Below are 21,729 nucleotides of genomic sequence, written 5' to 3' on the forward strand. Positions count from 1 at the left end.
CATCTTGAGAGCCAGAAGCATCATGCCCCTATGATTTATTTTTATTTTATTCAGACCTGTACCAGGTCTGAATTTTTTTGTCTTTAATGGTGTATTCACAGTATTAAAACCTATAAAATATGTTGATATTATATAATACTATACCTATATCTGTATCTATTTATCTATCTATAACACATTTCTTAGTTTTTAAACTTTTTCTGTATCATTTGCTGGCTTTCATGTGTCATATGTGTCACCATTTAATCCACTACATATCAAAACCACAATAGCAAAAATCATAACATGGAAAGGATAAATATGGCAATCACAGTGTGGTTTAGGATAGAATAAAAACTAAAATTTAAGGTTCCAAGTTCTAATCTTGTGATATTTACTACATAGAAGACCTTTGGTACATTATTTACTCTCAGCTTCTTTTTTCTGGAAAAATGAGTGGTCTAGATATACTCTAAGGTCCCTTTTAGCTCAAAAACTGCAATCCTATAACAAAATAGAGAGGCCAAAGGAAGGCTTAAATTTAGCCAACTCTCCATTGTACCATATTATCTCTTCCATAAAAATGGGAGATGATCTTGACAATCTCTACGATATTTTCTCTTCTCCATTATAGGATTCTACCATCATCCCTTGCAAGCTCCGAGAAGAGGAATCAATTACAACTTTCTGTATTTGGATGGAGTAAATACTTTAGATATTGATAATGGAATGAAACCACTTCCCTCTCAAGAGAGTTTTTTTGCTGCCCCCTTGTGATGGGAACTGGAAGCTTCTCCTTGAAGAGGTCATTTAATACAAACAATGAAACTTTCCACAGTAGTTATTATAAGGTCATGCCATTAATGTCAAGTCAGAAAGGGATTTTAGAGGTCATAAAATTCAGCTTTTATAAATGAGGAAACTGAGGCTATGTTAAGTGATTCAAATAAGATCACACTAATAATAAGTAAAAGAGGGAAGATATGGATTGAGGTCTTTTGATACAAAAATCAATGTTCTTCCCACAGTACCAAACTGGATTGTGGAAGTATTATCTTTTTGTTGAAGGGGAGACTGTAAGTCTCAGATATTCCCAGTGTATGCTAAGTGGCAAATGTTTAACAACTAGTTGTCTGGAAAAAATATACTTAGGGCATTCTTATTAAAATCTGTGTTATCAACATTTCCCCCATCACTTTAAATCTAGATAATCTGAATAAAAAATAAATCGCTCCCTGTAGCATTTTCATCTTCTGAGATATAAATGTTCTCAATGAAAAATTAGCAGTCAGCTCTAATGAGGTAGGAGCTGGCTCAAGTGTACCCCCTGGATAGTCTTGAACCCAAGATAGTTCTCCATTTGCTTCTGCCTATCCTATAAAAGGTACAGATAGGTCACTGATGCCCATTCTACTAGAAATACAAAGGCAGGGTATGTTTATCGGAGCAATTCTGAGAAAGACATATTAACTCACCATGGACCAATGGTTGGGGGACATCTCTCACCCAAAAGATGAAGAAGTTGATTCCCACAATGCTGCACATCATTCTTTCCTGAAAAAAAAAAACAACCTGAGAGAATTCCATTCCATAGTGATTTTTTTCTCTCTTGAACTGAAATAAGAAATCAATGTACCTACTATGCGCCAGAATTTGGGCCAAATTATTTTTGTGAGGAAATATTGTGGAAAGGATCTTTATAGATTGCAGATGGTCCACAGAATGAGCCAGTTTCCATTTGAACCTCATGGCTATTTTGGGGAATTTTGTAAATATCCTGAGGCATCTCATCCTTTGAATAACAAATTTGGTTGTTGTTTTTCTCAGTAAGTCAGCAAGCACTTACTAAGCGCCTATGTTGAGAGATACAAAGACATAAATGAAATCATATCTTCCCTCAGGATACTTATATTCTAATGGGGGGGAACATGGATACATAAACTGTCAGTGTATACAAATATATATTTTAAATGAATACATGGTTATTTCAGGGGGAGACTAGGGACCGAGAAGGAAGAACATGAGGTATGGGGTGGTGGTGGAAAGGAGATAGGACACAGAATGTGTGAGGAAGAACTAGAAAGCCAGTTTGGCTGGACCAAAGACTACATGAAGGGGAGAGATGAATGTACAATTAGACTAGAAAGTTAAGTTGGAATGAGTTTGCAAATGATTTTAAATGCCAAACAGGAGGGTTTTTTTTTTTTTCTGATCCAAGAGGTAATAGGGAGCTCCTAAAGTTTCTTGAGCAAGGAAGTGAGATTTTCAGATCTCAGTTTTGGGACAATCACTTTAGCAGTTTTAGAGTTTGAGAGTTTACAAAGTATCCTATGAGGTGGTTAGAATAGAATGGAACAGGATAGAATGAGGATACAGAGCTTCAAGAAAAGTTTATCACTTAGATCAGAAAAAGTGACCTGCCCAGGATGGCACTGTAAATTTGTGTGTGTTGGAGCTAAGATTTGAAACCAGAGCCATCAATTCCAAGTTCGTTATGTATTTACGTATTCATGATGCTGCTTTTAAAAAAAAAAATCTGGTTTTACTGCCATATGTATATATTCTAATCATGTGATGCTGGGTATTAGGAATTTCTAGATTCTAGAATCTAGATATTTCTTTGGTCTTTTTTTTCTAATAGATTTTGAACAGCATCCTCTCCCAAATAACATTTCTTTTATAATCTGCACACTGATAATTAGTCCATCAAGTTGCAACCCAACTATGCTAAAATGTTGACATGATTTGTATAGCATGAGTTGCTGTTTTGCCACCAGATATAACATACTGACATTTTTACCCAGCATCACTGTAACTGATATTCAAAGTCTAAGAGACTCCTGCAATATTCAGACCATCCCCAGAAGTCCTGTTTCTTATTAAATCTCTCCATGGGGTGAAATGGGTCTGAAGAAGGCAAGTGAGAAGGATGTCTTTGCACAACATACTCCTCACTATAATAAACATAATGTACAAGTCATACCACCATTAAATTGCTTGGTGTTGTCTTTGAAAAATGGATTACTATTATTATTCTTGAGTCTATCAGAGAAGTATGGGAAATTTGTATGGTAATATTGGGTGTTTGAATTAGTCTTAGAGCTTGGGGACCATTCCTTTCCTGGATCCTGCTGATCCTTCTGACAAAGGGTTGTCTTGGGCTATGGACCACATTGATACTGAAAGTTGTACTGTGACATGTAATGATGCAATCTCACTTGCTGTGATTGATTGAACTGTGTTTCACAATCCACCATATCCTCTACTTCGTACTTCCATCATTGCCACTCTCAGAGTGTCCCAGATACTCTAGTTATTAAGAACTCAGGAAATGATTCATATAACTGATAGGAAAATAGCTAACAGGCTCTTATAGCAATTTCTTTATTTTCACATATAAGTATATATGTTTATAAATATACATTTACATTTACATATATGTATAGATCTCTCTAAGTCTCTGCCTCTTTATGTGTTTTTATATCTTTTATATCTCTGTTCTGTCTCTATGTCTATCTCTGTCTTCGACATTTCTTCTTTCTCTTTTTATATACATGCATATATATATACATATATGTGTATATAGATCTCTCTCTCTCTATATATATATATCTATATATCTGTCTAGTGAAGTTAGAGGAGATTAGTCTCTCATATAGATTTTCCACCAAGGCCTAATGTGCAGCGCAGCAGTGGCTGGTCAAAGTTATTCTTGGTCCAGTACTTTCCCCTCTTTTTTCATTCTTCCTGAATCCCTTTATACCACATTCCCTCCTCTTTTAACTCTATTTGTTCTCTCTCTCTCCCCTCTTCTACTACTTTCAAGTCGAACCACCAGAAACACACTCAAATGACAGAGATAAGTGCTAGCTCTGAGTCTTTATTTGTTCCCTCATGTGAGAAATGATTTTTTCTCTCTTGTATCAATAATTAATTATTGAATTAGAACCAAAGTTTTCCCCCTTTTCTACTTCCCCATCCAGAAATCAGCCAGTATGGGAAATCTTAGGTAGAGATTTAGGTGCAATTTAACAGTAAAAGACATTCTAAATTTAATCTAATGGTTCTTTTCTGCTCTTTGTATTTGTTCAGACAGGTTTGGGGATGTGTTGATTGTCCCTTTAGCCATGATTTGGATGATCCAAGTCATGTAGCCTAAGACCCTCATTGTAATGCAACCCATCCTTTCATTGTAATATTAATTTTCTCATTGTTTAACCAATCAGTGTGTTGATTGCCACCCCCAGGAACATTCATTCTTCCAACAAAATAGAAACTGTGCCAAAGAGATTTGGTCAAATGACTATACTTTCATTAATAAACATGTTGGCATTATTAATAAAATGATTAAATTACCCAGAAAGTAAGTGACTCAAACCTTATAAACACCACACTTACTATCTCCAGGTCATGTTCCAACCCTCCACACCCATCCCATCCTAATAATATCTTCAGATGTCTGTAAAGAGGTTCATGGCATAACAGTCTGAACTGCATATCCCTGCAGGCTTGGACATACATCTATTTCCTCTTTCTCTGTCACCTTCAATCTCTGAAAGGAAGATTATCCTTTGAACCACTAAAATTAACAACTTTAATTCAGTAATGACAGTTGATTGATTCAATTCACTTTGGATGGTTCTATTGAGAATTACAAATCCAACACAACTTAGCTATAGAGTGAGACCTTGGACCAATGACCTTTAAATTATCTTCTAGGATAACTGTAGTCCAGTGATTCAAGTGGTTTAATAGGGAAGAGATAGCAGGCAATTTGAATTGTGTAGGATTGAAATCGCTGCCTTGGGAGGGAGGGGGAGGGAGTTCCCTGACATCAGGCATAGTTAAGTGTAGTCCAATAGAGATGCTGAAAAATTCAAGGTTTAGCTTATGCTCATCATCTTCATGAAGCCTTTCCCAGTTCTCCCAGCTGCTGGTGCTTTTCCTGCAAATTTTCCTGATATCTAAATAGATATTTTTATCGATTTAGCTATTTTTCTATATTTGCACGGATGTGGTATCTTCCTGCCTTAGACTGTCAGCTCTTCAAGACCAGGAATTGTTTGTGTCTTGTAACCTCATGACCTTACAGGCAACCTGGGATACAGTAAGGGCAAAGAGACTTATTGATTGAGTAATTGGATTAGGAGGATGCTAATTTTCCTTTTAACTCCTATTGTACTTTGAGGGCACTTCAGGTTGTCTTTTTGAAACTATGACACCCACCCAGCACAATACCCAACTTTTGTCAATACATTATAGCATCATAGAAGCCCAGATGCGAGCTGATGCAGAGGAAGTTTGGAGTCCAAGAGAATTCCCAAGTTTTTTTTCATCATAACTGCTTCCTGTCACTATAGGGTGCTTCTGGATTTAAATTTTAGTAACTTAAATATTTTATTAAGCTTTTTAAGACACCTTGGATTTGTAGGGTTTTTTCATTTTTTAACTTTTTTACTTCATCTATTTATTTGGAAATAATTAGTGAATAACGGTAATAAGAATAGCTAACATATACATATAAATATATGTAATACACATATACATGTATAAACACAGATAGATATGTTTATATACACATACATGTATAAATACATATATGTATATATACATATACATATACATATATATATATATATATATGAAATTTTGTAATCTGTTTGCCTTATTCCACTGGAAAAGGAAATGAACCATTTCAGTAGCTTTGTCAAGTAAACCCCATGGATGTTATGGTCCATGGTGATCACAAAAAAGTTGAAATAACTGAGCCACATCAAATATAACTCTTTAAGGATGACAAAACGCTTTATAATATTATTTCATTTTATACTCACTACTATTGTTACCATTATTGCTGCCATTCTCCAGATGAGGGAATTGAGGATAAGTGTATCATACAGTAAGAATCCAAGGTTGGACTTTTAACCAGATCCATCCTGACTACAAATCAATTGCTCTGTTCACTGTATCAAGTGGCTTAGATCAAGCCAGTGCCCTAGAAAGGTTTTTTTTTTTTAGGTTTTAGGTTTTTTTTTTTTTTTTTTTGCAAGGCAAATGGGGTTAAGTGGCTTGCCCAAGGTCACACAGCTAGGTAATTATTAAGTGTCTGAGACCGGATTTGAACCCAGGTACTCCTGACTCCAAGGCCGGTGCTTTATCCACTACGCCACCTAGCCGCCCCCCTAGAAAGGTTTTTATGAGAACTCTTCCTCTATAAGGAAATACAATTTGAATGCATGGGTTCAGAAAAATAGATATGGAACCATCCTATGACATATAAAAACTTAATTTGATGGCATTTGATACTAAAATCCCTGTATCTTCTTTGTCTACTGTTCTATGTTGTAAATAGTAATATTTACATTGATATGAAGTCTTATGGTTTACCAAGCAGTAGTTCATAACCTAATAAGGTACAGATAGTAACAATAATAGTAATAATAATAATACTTATAGTTAATATTCATAGAGTAATTGCTATGTGCCAGTCATTGTATTGAACATTTTACAATTCTTCTCTCATTTGATCCTTACAACAACCCTCTGAGGAAGTTGCCATTATTATCCCCATTTTGCAGATAAGGAAACTGAGTCTCAAAGTGGTGGAATGACTTGTCCAGAGTTATACAGCTTATAAGTATCTGAGGTCACATTTGAACTCAGGTGTTCCTGACTCCAGGTCTGGTGCTCTAACCTCTGTACCACCTAGCTGCATAATGCCAATAGGTAGTGGTAGTGTTATTGTCCCTATTTTATTGATAAAGAAACTAAAGCTCAGTTGTGTGAAGGGGGCTTCTGGTCACAGTGGCAGAGACAGAAGTGGACTTGTCTCTGTTTGCTGTAATTTACCTCTCTGCCACACTGCCTTCCAATAACTTGGATGAGATTGAAGTAAAGAGGTTTATGATTCACCTTGAGTCACCTATTGGGTTGATTTTGAACCAGTGCTTTGGCCAACTTCAGACTTGGCAGACGTGAAAAGGAAGACTGAACAAAATTCTGTTCTCATTCATATATTTTTAAAAAAAAAATCCAATGTTAACATTCATCTTCACTAACAGAAAATTGTGTTTTAGCAGTTGCCTTGCAAAGGTCCTCAAGTTCAGAGACCGTCTTTTCCTGTCTTTCTATTTCAGAACTTAACACAATGCCTCATATACAGCAGTTGCTTAATAAATGTTTATTAATTAATTACATGATTGAAGTCCAGCACTCTATGACCTCTCTATAAAGGATGACAGAGAATGTTATATTTTCTTACTTGTTTGAATATACCAATAGGTTTCTAGAGTTATGAATCTAGGATGACACCAAAAGAGGAAAACTCTGGTTGGAGTCGTAACTAAGAACTATGACACTTGGGGTAAAAATAGGGATAGTGGTGGTAGCATTAGAGTAGAAGATCATGTAATGGCAGGGGATGGGGATGGCAGGGAAGCATCAGTGTCAGCAAGGATAATCCGATACCATGTCTGCAGGCATGATGGGAAAAATGAATCCAGTCTTGTCTTTAGAGGAGTTTGAGTGCCAGAAGGGAGAGTAAAAACTGGGAGGTCATACCCTGGAGAGAGATCTCTAGTGGTAGCAACTGGAAGAAGTTATGCCTAAGAATGGTGTAGGCTAGCGGAGAACCATAGAGCAAGGGCAGTGGTCACCATGGAGGAAACATGCCCCCTATTGCATCAGAACCCCTGGGCAAAACTCCATTTGTCCTGTCCTAGCTATGACTTTGACTCTCATTGAAAAAGGATGAACAAACTAGAAGGAAGAAGAGTCACCAGATAGATATGGAGAAATTTAAATACACTGATGCCATCTCTTCTCTCTCAGTTATCATTGTGATGTTCCTCTTGAACTGAAGACCACAACTCAAGATAGCCTCTCTCACCCCCATTCTCTTCTGTTTGGTTTCTCTCTGTTCAGCGGTATGTCGCTATCCTCTGGGCACATCAGGAGGCCACATTCCAGATGAGGACATCACAGCTTCCAGCCAGTGGTCAGAATCGACAGCTGCCAAATATGGAAGGTGAGGACAATTACCCAAGGAGGGCATAGAGAGTTCCTGGGGTCCCGGTAGAGAGTGCCCAGATGTTACGGCAGGAGAAAGGCAGTCTGGTGGTCCTGCCCTACTGTATCTAGTTACAGGGAGCCCCGTGGGCTGGGTCCTTCTGAGGACCAAGTGGGGTGCTGCTTAGTATCACCAGTTGTCACAGCAAATGAGATCCCTGATAACTAGCTTGTTTGTCTTACATCCATCATGCTCACATGAGCTCTGGGAACCCAGAGGGGAGGCAGAGCTTCTGTGATGGGAAACAGCCAGGCTGGGCAGGCAGGACTGTTGTTTATATAGACAGGCAGGCAGACATCTGGAGATCTGAATCCTGTTCTGGCATCTTGTAATGAATGAGTGGTTATATGACACAACACTCACCCCAACCCCCACCCCATCCCTAACTCCCTTAACATTTAGTTTCGAGTTCCTTCCCGGTAAAACTGATAAAACAAATCCTCACTCAGGATGGTATGCAAAGCCTTCTTACGGGAGGCAGGAAAAACTTAACTAACCCACAAAGAATCCTGACAAGCTCATCCTACCCCCCAAGGAAGGCAGACGTTTTACTCCTATGCTTATTAGGTGACTGCCTTAATGGTAGAATTTCAAGAACATTTGGAAATGACCAGATTGAGATCCTCTTATACATACTGGGTGTTACCACATTAGAGAATCATCTGTTTTATTGAAAGTCAAGAATTCTTAACCTTTTTTGTATTATAGACCTCTTTGATCCAGTAGTCTGGTGAAGCCTAAGAACGCTTTCTTTCAAAATAACAGTTTTAAATGGATAAAATAAAATTCAAAGGATTAAATGGAAAGCCAATTAAATATTTAAAAGAGAACAGATACCAAAATAATTTTAAAAACAAGTTCACAGACCATAGGTTAATAACCTTATGGTTTTTATATTTTTTTAAAAAAAACACAACACTCTCATTTCCAAGAGGTAACATTCTCAATTGGTTTTATCGCTCACAATGAATGAAAATATGAAGAAAAACTTTGATAGAGTAGTAAGCATGGAACATAACGGTATCAGACCTAGTAGAAGGGGAAAAGGAATGATTAGGGGAAGGAAGGGCCCAAAACAGAGAGACTGAGGGTAAAAGTTGGCAGATAGAAGATTAATTTTCACATTATTTCACAATTTTGCTGAGAGCCGACCCTGACTGGAGCAAATAGAATGAAACCAACATTCTTTACTATTTCCCTAGGGCATGTGGGCCAGTGGATCTTTGCCAGTCTGCCAAGCCCACCATACCACACCCAGTGTAAAAAGCACTCTATTTGGTATTGGAGTATAACTTGCCCAGCTTCATTAAGTTCAAGCTGGGAGGGCAATTGCTGAAATGACCGAGTAGGGGATGGAGGTAGGGCAGAGATGGAGGGGTGGTGCTAAGGAAGAGATCCTATTTCTTTCTGGGTCTTTAAATTAGGGTGGGAAACAAGAGCGACATGCGATCTGTGTCCCTGGCTCCCTGGTTTGGACTGCGTCTGGTTTGTGGGGTGCCCTGGGGGAAGGGAACAAGCCATATGCGGATATGTGGTGGCGGTCAGACAGGCTCCTTCTGTGGGTTCCATGCTGGTATCCCAGACCATGCTCTGCCCCAGGGACTGGGTAGCTTTCCATTGTGGTTGATATAAGTAGCCATGTGGTTTGACAGTTGCCCACCCTTTTTACATTCTATACTTCTTCCCATTGCCCTAGGTTGGATTCTGAAGAAGGGGATGGAGCCTGGTGTCCAGAGATACCAGTGGAACCAGATGACCTAAAGGAGTTTCTACAGATTGATCTACGTAATCTCCATTTTATTACCCTTGTGGGAACACAGGGGCGCCATGCAGGGGGCCATGGCAATGAGTTTGCCCCTATGTACAAGATCAATTATAGTAGGGATGGCACCCGCTGGATCTCTTGGAGGAATAGGCATGGAAAACAGGTAAAGAAAATGAGACCCTAACTACAGATGGAATCATTCAACTGGGGGTGGGGGGAAGTGTCTGTCTCTGAAAGCTTGTAAAAGGATTTCTGTGAAGGGGAGGTTAGTTAGAGAAAGTCTGGGGCAAAAGACCAGCAAGTGTAAAATGAAAATGAAGCCTCAAACTGGCCACAGACATGAAAGTGCTAAAGGAAGGTCTATCTCTTAGATGAATTTCCATCCCCTCACTACCATTCCACTTCTGTTTTCTCAGGTGCTGGAAGGCAATAGTAACCCCTATGACATTGTCCTAAAGGATCTGGAACCACCCATCATAGCCAGATTTGTCCGCTTCATTCCAGTCACTGACCACTCCATGAATGTCTGCATGAGGGTGGAACTCTATGGTTGCGTCTGGCTAGGTAGAGCTTGGGAAGGGTTGGCATTGGAATGGAGAAAAGAGGGGAGGAATGATGGGAAGGCTGCGAAACCCTCTTCTGAATGTTCTATCCCACATTCAGAGACATAAGAGGGAGATCTAGTGGAATCACTTAGTCCCCGTCTCTTCTACATTGAAGTACAATTTGGATAATTTGGGTAAAATATAATAATGACTGCCAATGCACAAGGTGCCAGAGTTCTAGACACAGAGCAAGCGCCTAAACTCTTTGGAGGGCATGCAAGGAAGAGGTGTAGAATCATCCAACAATTCACATGGGATCAAGGGAGGGTTTATCAATCAATAATAACTGACATTTATACAGCACTACAATACTAATGACAATATTAATAATAATGACAGTGAGAGCTGGCCTTTCTGGAGTACCAACTAAGTGACAGGAACTATTCGAAATACTTTCCAAATATTATCTTATTTGAACCTAACACCATTCCTAGGAGGTAGGCTTTACTATTCCTATTTCATAAATGATGAAACTCAGGGAAGTAGAAGATAAGTGACTTGCCTAAGGTCACACAACTATTAAAATAACTTGTATCTCATACTCCCAGTCTATCTATTAAGAACCTTTTAAGTTTTTTGTTGTTGTTTGTTTTTTTTAGGTTTTTGCAAGGAAAATGGGGTTAAGTGGCTTTCTCAAGGCCACACAGCTAGGTAATTAAGTGTCTGAGGCTAGATTTGAACCCAGGTACTCCTGACTCCAGGGCGGTGCTCTATCCACTGTGCCACCTAGCCATCCCAAGAACCTTTTAAATTTTACAAAGTACTTTATATATTTTTATCTCATTTGAGTCTTGCTATAATTCTGATAGGTGAAGTGATTGTTGTCCCTAATTTATAGAAGGGACAATGAGGTTGAGAGAAATTACGCTACTTGCTAGTAAGTTTCTAAGGTAGGATTTGAACTTAGGTCTTCCTGATTCAAAGTTACTGATCAATCAATAGCAAGTATTTAATTTGTGCTTTAAGGTGTGCAAAGTGTTTTGTATGTTCTATCTCACTTAAGCATTTATAATTTACCTACTAATTTGTAGACCTAGAGATACAAAGATTAAAAATGAATCCCTCAAGGAGCTCCATATTGGAGGAAACATTATGTATAGTAAAGACATTTTAATATACAACATAATGAAAAATCATTTAAATTTGGAGGTTGCTACTTTATATTCAAATCTCAGATAGTGCCCTTTACATGTTGGGGAATCTTAGCAAATCAGTCATTGTGATGATGATGATGATGATGATGATTCAAAGATCCTGAGTGAGCTAGGAAGAGGCTGAAAGGATTCAGATTTCCCAAGGGTGAAAGCAGGAATGTATGACTAATATATAATCCCATCCCTGTCTAACCTAAACTAGAATTTCCCCTATTAAGCAAAGCTACCCAACCCTCCTATAGTTCACAAGACCCAGAGTCCTGGCATATACCTTGATTAGCCTGGGATGGTCACCAAAAAATTTTGCTATTTCACCTCTGAATCATAGATCTTGGAACATCATAAGGCAAATTTCTGACTTAGATTATGAATGAAAAACGAAATTGTCTCTGAGTTCACGCCAATCGTCCTGAAATGCTTTCAATGTAGAGGCTGGGAGGGGAGTCTGTGCAGGAGGGAAAATATGGGCATTAGGGAACAGAAACTTTTATTTTTACTTGACTATGGACCCTAGAAAAGTTAGCCAAACAGGGCTCTTCCTCTTTTTCTGCTTTAAATGTTGCTTGCTATTATTATTAGGGGCAGAATGTAAGAGCATTGTAGTGCAAATAGACCATTTTTGCACCTCTACAAAAGTTTTAAAATTTGTGACTCATTATGAGAGGAGTTTTTTCCAGAACTCAGCATTGACCATTCACTCCCCACCCAGAAATATGCTGGCTTTGAATTTATTACATGTAGCTCTATGACTGTTTTACCTGGAAATTTGACATTGCCCCTTCTTCTTCCTGACTTAATTCCATAGTAGTACTATCCCTTCATCTATACTGCAATAGACCAAATCGAACCCTTTATCAATTTCTCTGGGATCACTTGTTTGAGCCTAAACTGATTCCTTTACAAAATCGTGAGAAAGTAGAAAGTTTACTAGATAGAAACAGAAAATCAAGGTTCACATACCACTTGATCTCTTTCATTTACTAGTTGTTATAGGACAAGTTATAGGCTTATAGGCTTCAGAAATAGAAAGGACCTTAGAGAAAACAAGAGTTTTATCCCTGAATTTTATAGGTTGGATAACTAAGGTTTTTGTGAGGGGGAAATGACCTGTCCAAGGTAAAACAGTAAGTAACAGAAATGACATCTTAACTTTTCTGAGGTTCAGAAAAACAGCAACTCCCTAAATTGAATAAAATGAGATAATGAATATGAGAAAGTATTTGTAAATGACAAAGCTTAGTATAAATGTAAGGAATTGGCACTAGGGTGATCTTTTTCTTCAAGGTAGTAATACTATTGTATTTGCCTCAACAGATGGTTTGGTGTCTTATAATGCTCCAGCTGGACAGCAGTTTGTACTTCCTGGAGGTTCCATCATTTACCTGAATGATTCTGTCTATGATGGAGCTGTTGGGTACAGGTAAATTCTAGGGAACTTTGACAAAAAAAGTGAAACAATAACCATGAGGTTACTAACATAGTTGCAAGGATTGGAAATCTATCAATCAGTCAATATTTATTGAGTGTTGATAATGTACCTAGCAATATTCTAAGTGCCTAATGAGGGATAGCTTTGTGAGAAATGGTAGGTTTTGAGTCACGAAACTTGAGTTTTAATGCTGGCTCAAACACTGATATCTATGTGATCAGGAAGGCAGGAAAAGAGTCAAGATGGTGAGGTGTCAAGGAGAATGAGAGTTCACAACTGCCAAAGCTCCTCCAAAACCTCTTTTGTAGCAGCCACAGAAAATGTACCACAGTGAATTCTGACCAGGAAAGCCAAGGAAAAATCACAGGAATCATTTTTCTCCAGTCAAGAACAACCTAGGAAGACAGAAAGAGACTAGACTTTGCGGTGGGAGTTGGCCAAGTTTGTAGTGCAGTAGAAGCAGCATCAGTTATGGGCTCTGGTGGCAGTGGCACTGGATGATCAGAGGACTGAGAATCTGGGCAGAAAGGGATTCCACTGAACTTTATACCAGCTTGGAACACAGACTGGATGCCATTTGGAAGCTGTGGTCTGTTACCCATCCATGCCACAACTGAAAGGCAGAGAGAAACAATAGCAGGTGTGAGGAAGCAGAAGCCCTAATAGTATAAAGATCAGAACTCATCAGGAAAACATGAACATTCCTCTCCCTGGATCACATCACTTTGAAAGAACCAAAAATTTACAGACCTCCAGAATGATCTGTGAAAACAAAAGGACATAAAAGATAGAAGCTCAGGTCAGTTATTGACCTCTCTATGCCCCAAGATGTGAGCAGAGTTCAACTCTAACATGAAACCCAAAGACATGAAGTAGGCTAGGAAAATGAGCAAACAACAACCACCAAAGTAAAAAACCTGATCCTGAAACTCATCAGAAGACAATGACATGAAAATATCTACAAGTAAAACCTCAAAGAAGGTAATGCATATTGGACACAAGTCCAATTCCCAGAAGAAGTTAAAGAAAGAGGGAAAAAAAGAGTTAAACATAATTTAAAAAATAAAATAAAAGCAGTAGAGGAAAAAATTGAATAGAGAAATGAGAGCTATGCAAGAAAATTAGGAAAGAGAATTAAAAACGTGGTAAAAGAGACACAAAATACCAAAATAACATCTTTAAAATCAAAATTGGTCAAATGATAAAATAGATATAAGAAAATATCTCCTTAAACATTAGAATTGGTTTAGTGGAAACTAATAATTGTGTGAATCATCAAGAAGCAAAGTGAAAAAACTGAAAACAAATAGAAGAAAATGGTAAATATTTCAGGAAAAAACAACTGACCTGGAAAAGAGATCAAATCTACCTGAAAGCCATGAACCTGTGGAATCATGAGCAAGTCATTTAGACCTCTCTGAGCCTCTTCTAAATACAGACTAAACATCCTCAGTTACTTCATTCAGTCTAAATGCCTCAACTTGCCCTCCAATGAATTCTTTTCAACTTATTAATGTGACTTCCCAAATGAAACAGAAAAAGTACACTGGTACTGTTACTACTTATTGAGTTGCCATAATGTGTGGTAGAGTAGGATGAGTTGGATTTGGAGTCTGAGGACCTGGGGGGATCCTTCCTTTTCCTGACTACCTATGTGATCTGAGCAAGTCACTCAATTCCCCTTGGTTTAAATAAATTCAGGGATTAGATTTGTCTAGTTCTAATTCTATGATCCTATGAATGCTTATACAATTTTTGCATGGCACTAAGAATTCCTGAAGTATCACAATTTGTTCAGCAATCCCCAATCAGCAGGCATCCAGTTTTAGTCTTTTGCAACCACAAAAGTACTGTTATGAATGTTTTACCATATATAAGTTTGTCTCTCTAGCTTTAATTTTCATATATATATATATATATATATATATATATACATATATCCAGTAGGGATTAAAGAATTGTAAGAATTTAATAGCTTTTCTCCTATAATTCCTTATTGCTTCCTAGAACACTTAGATTAATTCCTGGTTATCAAGTGTCGCTGCCTTCCCAGAGTCATTCTAACTTTGATTGTTTCAATCTTTTATCAGCTTTGATAAATCAATAGATATGAGGGAAATCTCAAAATTGTTTTATTTTTTAATTTCTCTTTATATTAGTGTTTGTAGAACTGTCAAAACTCCCTGTGACCAGACTATAATTAGGAAATGTTTAACAAAATAGCTAAAAATATCATTCAACAGAGATAATAAAATTTGTGCTTTTTTAAAGTCAATATGTAATCCACAGGAATAGCGTTCCATTTTAATTTGACACCATTGATTGGAGCACTTTTCCATATATTTATTGATAAATTTTGGAAAATATATAATTTGTTCAGTAATTTATTGGTAAGTGGCTTTTATTTTTGTATTTGTGTTAGTTCCCCATAAATCTTATACTTTAGACTTTTCTCATATATGTTAACATGATTTTTTGAATACATTTTTTATATTTAATCCTTTAAGCTTTTATCTAACTCACTGATAAAATATTAATCAGGGATAAGCACAGATATCCAAGACATTCCACTAGAGACTTGCTTCCAAGATGACATTAAACTATTAATGTTTGGATATGCTCATGCTATGAATTCAAAATCCATATAACTACTATTTTTCTGACCCATTTTCTCATTTTATTTACAAGAATAGCAGAAAAAATTTTGTCAACTACCTTGCTAAAATCTAGGTAAGCTGTATTTCTAGAATTCTTCAGATTCACCAGTTTAGTAACCCTGTCAAAAAAAGGAAATAAGGTTAGTCTGGTATGACTTATTTTGATAGTCATAGGGGTCCCTTTTTATCACCACTTCCTTTTTCCAGAAGCTCAGAATAGAGAGTATAGAATACAGCATAGTATAGAATTAAGTGATAATTTATGCAGTGATAAGTCTAAGATCTGTCGAAGTTTAGAGGGGAGGGAGAGAGAGAGAGAGAGAGAGAGAGAGAGAGAGAGAGAGAGAGAGAGAGAGAGAGAGATCAATAAAAGTTGGGACAATCAAAGAAGGTTTTATATAGGAGACAGACCTTGAACTAGGAATTGAAGAAAAGATAATACTTGAAAACAGAGGGGAGGTCATCCCACGTAGGGAGAACAACATGAACCTGATGACTATATGCTACAATGAGACTGATCTGTCTGAGACAAAGGTTATAGGAAATAAAACTGGCCAGGCTTTGTGGGAAATAAGTTTGGGATGACAGAGTAGCTCCACTTCATGTAGGGGGAAAAAAAACCTTGAAAACCAGGCAAAAGAGTTTAAAAGCAGTTGAACTGGCTACACTCACCATCCTTCTTCCCATGCCTTCCTAGCCCTCTCCAAAGCCTAGCCTTCCAACCCTGTCCTCACTTAGCTCAGTTGCCAGGACCCACCTGCAGCTATGGAACGTCAATCAATGAACTAGCAAACAGTCAATAAGAATGGAGCTTACAGGTCATCTAGTCCAGGGTTCTTAATCTTTTTTTCAATCATGGAATCCTTTGGCATTAGGGTGAAGCCATTGGACTTCTCAGAGTAATGTTTTTACATGCATAAGACAAAACACAGAGGGCTACTAAGGAAAACAATCATATTGATATTGATTTATTGTATATTATTTGTTGTATATAATACAACTGATGTGATTTGATTCCAACCTAAGTGAAAAATTCATTTCTCTCTTTTTTTGTAAAATAATATTTTTGCATATTTTCATTGGCATTTTGCTCAGGGTCTGAAATTGGAGTGTATTTGTTGTGAAAAATCTCTGTTATTTTCTTAGTGGTCTGAGGAATTCACAGAAAGGGATGAAGGTGATTTAGAAGGGAACCACAGGTTCTGGTCTCTGGTAGGGCCAATGCAAGGTTGGAGACAATGTCTTAAAGACTTAGTCATGTTTTGTATTTTGACTTCTCTATAAAGTTGTAAAATTATTTGAGATTTTGAACCATAGTGTATGACACATTTACACCTTGCATGGGGTTGCTCTGAAGCTTAATGGCATACCCTTTTCATGTGTGTTGTCAATGTTATTCCTTCTGTGAGTACGAGGTATGAAGACTGAAGCAGAGAAACTGGAAAATAATAAGTCATTTTTTTCTTCCTCTTCTACTACTTTCTCATCTTCTTTAAATAGAGAAAAGGTTACCCAACTCCTCCCAAACATCTGATCCATATTAAATGTGTTTAGGTCTGTATCCCTAGGCTATACCTGTTTGGAATGAATTTTCTTGATGTTCTGGTTGAATTTAAATTTTGTTTTACAAAAACATTTTCAGCAACTCCAAGAAACCACAAATTCAAAAGTAGTCATATGTCCCAGCATTGACAAGAACTGCCACAAAACTGTGAACTTCATTTCACAGAAGGGGATAATCAGACCACTCTTCCAGAAACCTATTTGCTTAGAATTAAACAGGCTTCTGATTAATGATATTTTTTCAGTCTTATATCAAATCATTTATTAAATACCTTCTGTATATTGACCTCTGTGCTAGATGAAGGAGATACAAATAATTTCCCTTTCAGTTATTTTAGAATATCCAACTGTTTTGTATGGGTACTGGGGAGGTAGGGGTGAGGAAGAAGAAGTGCAAGGATCTGTTTTAAAGAGGCAGAAAGGAAATAGGGAGGGGAAAAATGATCTGCTTCAGAGTTGACATACTGAGAAATTATATCTGACAGGGGGAAATGCAACAACAGCATCACCAAAAACAGTCTGAAGCCATTTAAAATGGGAGTAAGCAGCCTTACACATCAGAGTATGACACTGAGTCATCGAAAAGATCGAAAGTAATGTTTCATATATTCTGTTTCAAAGACAAGGAAGCCTATAACACATCTGAAAGCTATTTCCATAAAAGATAATTAATGTCACCTAAACACAATTCAGATAGGCAACATCAGATCAAATCTGGTTTGCAACTTTTTCATCACTTGTACCCTTAATTCTGATATTTGGACACTACATAGGATCGAGGAGAGTATCAAGAGATGAGATCTCTAGATCCTCCTTAACTCATTCCATAATCTATTAATACTATAGCCATAGCAATAGTGGATTGTAGATCTAGAAGTGGAAAAGATCTCTGAGGTCACCTGGTCTCATTTCCTACTTCACAGATGAAGAAATGAGAGCAAGAGAGAGGAGTGTTCAAAGTGACTTTCCCAAGGTCACACAAGTGAGCAAGCATCAGAGACAGTATTTGAACCCCTAAATCCACTTTGTGCCTAATCATAGCCAAGTTCTTCCCAAAGCATTTACTTCAGTAGCCTTCCTACCATAAATTGGTCACTTCTCAGTATGACAGTGGAGGGAATTCTCTAGGCCTATGTGAGCAATAATAATTGTACTTGCTTCTCTGTGTTTTAACCTTACAGTTCTCAGACTCTTCAGAGTTAAACATTTTAAAGAAATGTACTACTTTATTTATCTGGAAAATGTAATTATCTGGAATGCTTTCTTATCCAGTCAAATAAATTCATTATTGTAAAATGAATCCTTTTTTGGTATTTTCTTGAGAAATACACAACTCTCCAGTCTTAAGATTATTGGAAAAATTTCGTTGTGTTACAAAATTTATGTGGGTAATAGTTCAATGAATGAATGAATGAATGTAGTATTAACTCCAGGCTCTTCTCTCTTTTCCCCCCCTCTCTTGGGCTGGCCAGCATGACAGAAGGTCTGGGGCAACTGACAGATGGGGTCTCTGGCCTGGATGACTTCACCCAGACCCATGAGTACCACGTTTGGCCTGGTTATGATTATGTGGGCTGGAGGAATGAAAGTGCCACCAATGGTTACATCGAGATCATGTTTGAATTTGACCGGATTAGGAATTTCACTACCATGAAGGTCAGTACCCATCAGACTTAGGGAGAGTTTTTCTAAGAGGGTTGAAAAATGGTCCTGGGCTCTGATGAGATAAGAAGGGAATGGGATAGATTTGTCTCTGTCTGATTGAGCTAACTCTTGGGCAATATAAATAGTACTTTTCTAAACTGAAGAGGGAAGAGGAGACAGAAAGAGAGGAGCAAAGGCCAGCTGTGGCTTGGGTGACATATGAATCAGACAACTCTGCCACAAAAGGAGTTCTGGGTAAGTGGAATATACTGTAGAGAGATAGGAATTAGCATGGTGGAAAATCATATTGGATCTAGAGTAAGAGGGTAGGTTCATAGCCTCACTTTGTAACTTATTGGCACTGTGAGTTCATAAGCTCATAGGATCAAATACTTAGAGCTGAAAAGCACCTTTGATGTTAATTAGTCCAATACCTTCATTTTACAAATGAAGAAATTGATACCCACAAGGGTAACTTGCCCATGTTCACATAGGTCAACACAGCCAGATCTGAATCTTCATTTTTTGGCTAAAAATTTACTGTAGTTTCTAATCACCTTCATTTTTCCAAAGCCACACCTCAAAAGCTCAACAAATTTCACCCATCTTCTCTCCTCCAGTTTTTTTGAAGGAGTGACCCTTTTTGTCAAGACTGACTCTATTACTTGATCTCTATTCCATCTCATGCCCCTCTCCTCTGGGAACTTTCCTCCATCTATTATATACATATATATTTCCTCTCCTACTCTCTTTCTGTCCCTCTCTGTCTCTCCAACTATCTTCTTCTCTCTTAAATTCATATCTCTTTCTTCCTATTTCTCTTTCTCTCTCTTTGTCTCTCTGTTTTTTGTATCTTTTTCCTCCTCTGTCCTTTGCTTTTCTGTGGTTTTTCATATCACTGACATTCATTTCTTCTTTGTCTTTCATGACACAGCCCTCTCTGGATCACTCACCTGTGGACTACTCCTTTTCAGTTACCTATCCTATCCTGATTCAGCATCCCTTTACTTAGTCTCTTAACCTGTGTCCCTCAAGGATCTCACTTGAACCTCTTGTATTCTCTCTCTCTGTGTGTGTGTGTGTGTGTGTGTGTGTGTGTGTGTGTCTCCGTCTCTCCTTTCTTCACTGTCTCCCTTAATAATGTTATTCACTTTCATTTATTATTCTTTTAGAAAAATGCATTGATCTCTCACTTGGGGCCAGCTTCGCGACGCTTTAATACATTGAGCATTGGACTGAGGTCAGGAAGACCTGAGTTCAAATTTGATTTCAGATACTTGACTAGTTATGTGCTCCTGGGCAAATCATGTTAACCTCTGTCTCAGTTTCCTTATCTGTAAAATGAACTGAAGGGAAAGGTAAAACACCTCCAGTGTTTTTGCCAATAAAGCCCAAATGGGATTACAAGGAGACAGAGACAACTGAAAACAACTGAACAATAACAAAGTCCAACCCACTTATTTTATAGATGAAGAAACAGGACTGAAGAATTTGTGACTTATTCAAGCTTGCAAGGATGACATTTAGAGATAGGTTTGTTTTTAAAAAATTATCATAATACATAACACATTGTCTTATATGCACAGTGATTAAGCAATAAACACTGACATTTATGTAACAGTTTAACTTTTACAACAACCTTTCATCACAGCAACCCTGTGAAATAAGTAGCATGAATATTTCACTATTTTGTGACTGAGAAAATAGCTCAGAAAGACTCGAAGATTTGCCCAGAGTCACACAGCTCATACATAGAAGATCCAACCCCTGAACCCAGGCAAGCTTTTCTAAAATCAGGTCAAGTTAATTTTACTAAGTCACATATAAACATCCATGTATTAAAAGTTCCCATTTGTAATAATGATCAGATGGGGATCTGACCCAAGAGATTGTCTTCCAGAAAATAGTTAACTCACTCTAGTAAAAAGCCCAAGAAATGTCCATAGTGCATACACATGAATGAAATTCTAGGCTGTTTATTTGCATTCCAGAAGACTTCCTCAAAACATCTGTGGAGAAGATCATCACCTTCCCTACAAGCTACTTTTCTCATTCTACTGATTTCAAAACTATCTGAAAAGATTATTGTAACTGTGAATGGTAGCTTTTGATTCTTCTTTTCCTCTCCTCTCCTCTTATTTTGTGCCATTAACTCATGCTCCAGAAATGAAAGCTGTTAGCTTTTCTCAAGGAAGGCGTTAAGCATACATTTTCATCATTATACCAGCTGGAGAAAAGAAAAACAAAGAGAAACTAAAAACCAAAACAAAACTTGGGAGTATTACAGATCTAAACTTCATGGATAATCTCATAGTCCATCTAATTTACCTCATTCGCTTTAGAGAGAAGGAAAGAGATCTAGGAAGATTCAATGGTCATGTTAGTAATGAATGTCAGAAGAAGGATTTGAACCAAAGTCCCATGACTCGACTTAATTCATTGACTCCTTGAAGGAAGGAAAGAAATAAACATTTACTAACAGCCTACCATGTGCTAGGATCATTTGTTCCTCACAACAGTCTTAGAAAGTTTTTTGTTCAGTCATTTCTGTTTTTTTCTGACCCTATTGGGGCTGTTCTTCACAAAGATGCAGGATTCTTTGCTATTTCCTTCTCCAATTCATTTTACAGATGATGAAACTGAGGTAAGCAGAGAGGTAGATGTTATGATTATCCCCATTTTACAGTACAGGAAACTGAGGCAGACAGCGGTTATGTGTCTTGTGCAGGGTCACATGGCTAGTAAGAGTCTAAAGTCATATTTGAACTCTGGTCTTCCTAACTTCAGGACCAGCCCTCTATCCATTGTCTCAGAGTCCACTCTGGAATTGAATGACTTTTTTTCAGTTTTGATCAAGGTCCATCA

At 37.5% G+C, this 21,729-nt stretch overlaps 1 protein-coding gene across 2 annotated transcripts in view; it reads left to right on the top strand.

Moving 5' to 3' along the window:
* Positions 1–21,729, top strand: part of DDR2 (discoidin domain receptor tyrosine kinase 2) — a 226,853-nt gene that overhangs the window by 173,237 nt on the left and 31,887 nt on the right. For both annotated transcript variants that reach the window (XM_074221867.1, XM_074221868.1), the window contains exons 4-8: positions 7,903–8,005; positions 9,744–9,975; positions 10,229–10,376; positions 12,886–12,991; positions 18,693–18,876. In XM_074221867.1, coding sequence (XP_074077968.1) covers positions 7,903–8,005; positions 9,744–9,975; positions 10,229–10,376; positions 12,886–12,991; positions 18,693–18,876 — 773 coding nt within the window. The remainder of the gene's footprint in view (positions 1–7,902; positions 8,006–9,743; positions 9,976–10,228; positions 10,377–12,885; positions 12,992–18,692; positions 18,877–21,729) is intronic.

The sequence above is a fragment of the Macrotis lagotis genome, chromosome 2 (assembly GCF_037893015.1).
Source record: "Macrotis lagotis isolate mMagLag1 chromosome 2, bilby.v1.9.chrom.fasta, whole genome shotgun sequence".
Lineage (NCBI taxonomy): Eukaryota > Metazoa > Chordata > Mammalia > Peramelemorphia > Peramelidae > Macrotis > Macrotis lagotis.